This window comes from Oryctolagus cuniculus, chromosome X, assembly GCF_051225735.1.
Source record: "Oryctolagus cuniculus isolate XC-2025 breed Fujian yellow rabbit chromosome X, ASM5122573v1, whole genome shotgun sequence".
Lineage (NCBI taxonomy): Eukaryota > Metazoa > Chordata > Mammalia > Lagomorpha > Leporidae > Oryctolagus > Oryctolagus cuniculus.
The window spans coordinates 89,418,154-89,422,356 of record NC_142888.1 but is presented as its reverse complement, the minus strand read 5'-3'; the positions used below and the strand labels follow the sequence as shown (position 1 = coordinate 89,422,356).

General features: G+C 50.5%; 1 protein-coding gene across 5 annotated transcripts; it reads left to right on the top strand.

Annotated features, from left to right (window-relative positions):
* The first annotated feature begins 300 nt into the window (after positions 1 to 300).
* On the top strand, positions 301 to 3,620 carry TCEAL4 (transcription elongation factor A like 4). 5 transcript variants are annotated; one of them, XM_051827424.3, is made up of 3 exons: positions 301 to 531; positions 1,135 to 1,206; positions 1,553 to 3,620. In XM_051827424.3, the coding sequence occupies exon 3, from the start codon at positions 1,580 to 1,582 to the stop codon at positions 2,177 to 2,179; it is 600 nt and encodes a 199-aa protein (XP_051683384.1). In that variant the 5' UTR covers positions 301 to 531; positions 1,135 to 1,206; positions 1,553 to 1,579; the 3' UTR covers positions 2,180 to 3,620. The 5 variants fall into 5 exon arrangements, with proteins under 5 accessions (XP_051683384.1, XP_069922530.1, XP_051683383.1 ...); XM_070066429.2 differs by having other exon boundaries at positions 394 to 531; positions 1,067 to 1,206; XM_051827423.3 differs by having other exon boundaries at positions 465 to 531; positions 1,558 to 3,620.
* Positions 3,621 to 4,203: the final 583 nt, after the last annotated feature.

Below are 4,203 nucleotides of genomic sequence, written 5' to 3'. Positions count from 1 at the left end.
CTTTGTGCATTGCAAGAAATAGGGTCAATTTCATTTTGGGGGAAATTGTTTCCTAAATTTTTTTCTAGGGTGTCATAGCCCACTCTCCATACCATATTTAAACTCACATTTATATTATTTTATGGGGTGAGTCTACGTTCGTTCTTTCTACGGAATTTAAGAGCAACATTTTTAAGACTCCTCCCCCGGACAGCCCAACCCATTAACCCACCCCCACCCCCACCCCCACAGCACCCCTTTGTGGTTTTCATTAAAATTCTTTTTTGACCAACTTACCCACAGGAGAAAAAAAAGTCCAGAGAGGTGAGGGAGTACCTGCTCTTGAGGAGGCGGTGGGTAGCAGGCAGGCGTGAGCTAGTAGGCGGGGCATGGAGAGGTCGAACTCGGGGCCTGCGACGCTCACGTGACCCGCAGGGCAGATGTGAGCAGCAGTTTGGGTGTCCGCCCTCCCTGCCCACGGTCGGATCCTGTAGCGGTGCTCTCCGGTACCAAGGCACCAAGGCTCCTGATTGTTGCTCCAGCTTTTTTCAGGTCAGTGCGAGGGCCTTCTTCCACGTTGCCAGAGAAATGGCAGGAGGGGGGAGGGGGGAGGGGGACGGGTACACGGTCGGGGCAAAAACTGGGGGTGGGGCTCGGGTCTAGGGAAGCTGTCCCCGGTGAGGACCGAGATGAAGGTGGGAAAACGGTGCAGGGTGGCTGCGGGTGAGCCAGCCGGCGGTGGGCAGTAGGTGGGTAAGCTGGATTCTCCTATGTATCCATGCCTGCTTTCTAGGCACTTCTCTGCCCTCCGTCCATTTTGGAGACGCAGATGGTGGGCTGGGAGGCGCCCCAGCAGCAAGACGGTGGAAATAATCCCCTTCTACCATTCACTGCGTAAAAAAAACTGTTGACCGCTAGGGTGTGGAGGCTAAGCGCCCTCAGGAGAGAAGGATGCAGAGGGCCAAACATAGTTTGGAAAATACCGTGTCTGACACCCGAGCCCTAAGAAGAAATGGCGGCCGGCCTGTCGGGGGTGGGTGTAGGGGAATTGGGGAGGAAAACATTGGGTGAGTAGGGCTATATTTAGGAAAGGACAAAGTCCCTGCGAGTCCGCGGAGCGCGCAGTCCCCGCCCCTGTGCCCTGCCTGTCCGCAGGTCTGCGCGTCGGTGGTGGCCAGCGCCCCGGGAGGCCTGAGAGGAGGAGCCAGCTGCGCGGAATCCCTGCAGGTCAGCGGCAGGGGAGGCTCGGGCGGGGACCCCGAAGGGTCGGTGGCACGCAGGGCACGGCCTGGGCCGAATGCGGGCCCGCCGCCCGTATGCCCTCCCTCCGCCCCACCGCGCGGGCGCCCTGCCCCGCCGGGCCGGTGTGGAGCAGGTGGCAGCGCCTGCCACTGGGTGGTTGGCTCAGGCGTGCGGAGCGAGGGGTGTGCAGGCGGCGCACTGGGAGGCCCGGCCAGGCGAGGGGTCCCCTCCCAGGGCGCGGGATGAAGTCGGATGCGCACCTGCCTCTGTGCCCACGTCCTGAGTCTCCCCCATCTCCTCTTTGTCTCCTCCCCTCCGCCCCTACCCCCAGCACAGGACAAGGAGGGGGCATCGCAACATGGAAACAGCCCGCAGTGAAGATGGAGGAACGCCTGCGAACCAGGGCGTGATGGCAAACGAAGAACAGCCGCAGGATGAGGGAAGGCCAGAAGTAGCTTCTACTCTGGAAGACAAGGACATGTTAGGGAACAGGGGAAAGACGGAGGATGAGGACGGGCTGAGGGATAAGGACAAGCCAGAGCATGAGGGAAAGGCCCAGGGAGGAGGAGAGGCAGGGAGAGAGGGAAAAGCGGAAGAGGGAGGCAAGTCAGAGAGCTTGGGCAAGCCAGAGAGTGAAACCAGGGCTGCAGCAAAGCGCCCGGCTGAGGACGACGTACCCAGGAAAGCCAAAAGAAAAACCAACAAGGGGCTGGCTCAGTATCTCAAGGAGTACAAAGAGTCCATACACGATATGAATTTCAGCAATGAGGACATGATCAGAGAATTTGACAATATGGCTAAGGTGGAGGATGACAGGAGAAAATGCAAACAGAAGTTGGGAGCTTTCGTGTGGATGCAAAGAAATTTACAGGACCCCTTCTACCCGAGGGGCCCAAGGGAATTCAGGGGAGGCTGCAGGGCCCCGCGAAGGGACATTGAAGACATCCCTTATGTGTAGTAAGATTTGCTAACCATATGCTACTACTTGGCTTTAGATGTCCAGCCCGTTACCAGTAGCCTTTTGACTCAAGTGCAGTGTTCTAAATTGCAGTAGCAGATTTGCATTCATTGCATGGGAAAATGTTTATAATATATTGTAAAATTAAGAAAAAAAACACAACTTGCAGTACCATATATATATGGCATCAGTCCATTTTTGTAAAACTACATTTTACATATAGAAAACAACTCTAAAAGTTGTGCACACTAAAACATTAGCAGTAGTTACCTGTGGGTAATATTTTTATTCTATCCTTTTTTCATTCATCCACAGTTTGTTCTAAAAATAGATTACTTTTGTCATAAGATAATGAAAAATAGAAATATATGAGCAATCAAAAGAACTGTCCAGTGAGCTTATGAAGGCAGTGGAGACACAATTCTTGTTGTCCAGGACATAAAGTTGATAGGAAAACATTGCATTATCTCTGGGACTCAAAGCTAGAGGAATCAACTTGATGATTATTACAGATCTTAAGGAGCAGCCTTGTTATCTGTGAACTGAGGATAAAACTTGCCTTCCAGGACTGTGGAGAAGATCAAATGAGGTACAATGTGAAGCTATGATGGGTTGGCTCCTACCCTCTTCCCCACACTAGCAGAAGCAGCCCTCAGGCACCTGGGGGAAGCTGGAGGGAGGTCTCACCTGTACTCAGGAATAAGGCCAGATAACTGAGAGGTGGGGGCCACTCTCCCCTGAGTAATGTCATGTCTGGTGGGCACGGTGCCTCTTCTGGATCCTGCATATCCTAAGGTCCCCGCTGCTGCTGGTGGCCTAGAGACTGATGGGCTAAAGCAACACCTGTGTCCCAAGAGAAGGGGTAGAGAATTGCTCTTCTTATGATAGAGTTCTGCTAACTCTATCATAGGTAGTGGGTAGTATCCAGTTGTCATTTGGGCCCTGACATTTTATACAAAGTTCTTACAAAGCACTGCTTTTCATGTTTCTTGTTGATAGGTGTGTGTGGTTTTGGTTTTGGTTTTGTTTTTTTGCATAGAGACATCTCGCTAGATTTAGATACTGGAGGCTGGGTGAAGAGAAAAAAATCTAAATGACCAGATGCTGTGCCATTTGCACTTGTTAATCTCATGTCTGCTGACTTTTTTTCTCAGGAGTTGTCTCCCAGGAAATTCCTGTTAAGCTCTGCCTTATTATTTCAACAAATCCATCTACTTATGTGATTTTCCCCCTCGCTGGCTCTTCCAATAGCTTTTTATTTGCTTATAGTGCTTTCTTAAATGAACTTTTATGTGAGGATGGTTGTAGATTTACAGAATTATTGCAAAGATAGTACAGTTTCTGCATACTGCATATCACTATCCCCTGTTGTTAAATGTCTAACATTGCTGTGGTGGATTTCTCATGATGAACCAATACTAATAAATTATTATTAACTAAAGTACAAAGTTTGTTCTGATTTCCCCTAATGTGCTTTTTCTGCTCGAGGGTCCTATCCATGCTACCGCATTACATTTAGTTACCATGTCTCCATAGGTTCCTCTTAGTTGGGAGAGTTTTGACTATCCTTGTTTTTGATGACCTTCACACTTTTAAAAAAAAAAAGATTTATTTATTTGAAAGTCAGAGTTAACAGAGAGAAGGAGAGGCAGAGAGAGAGAGAGAGAGAGAGAGGTCTTCCATCCGCTTTTCACTCCCCATGCAGTTGTAACAGACGGAGTTGTGCTGATCCGAAGCCAGGAGTTTCTTCCGGGTCACCCCCACAGGGGCAGGGGCTCAAGGACTTGGGCCATCTTCTACTGCTTTCCCAGGCCATAGCAGAGAGCCGTATTGGAAGTGGAGCAGCCAGGACTTGAACCAGTGCCTATATGGGGTGCACGGCACTGCAGGCAGCAGCTTTACCCACTAAGCCACAGCGTCGGCCCTGATGACCTTCACGCTTTTGAGGAGTACTAGTCAGGTATTTTGTATAATGGCCCACAATTTGGGTTTCCTTGATTGTTTTTCTTGTGTTTACACAGGTA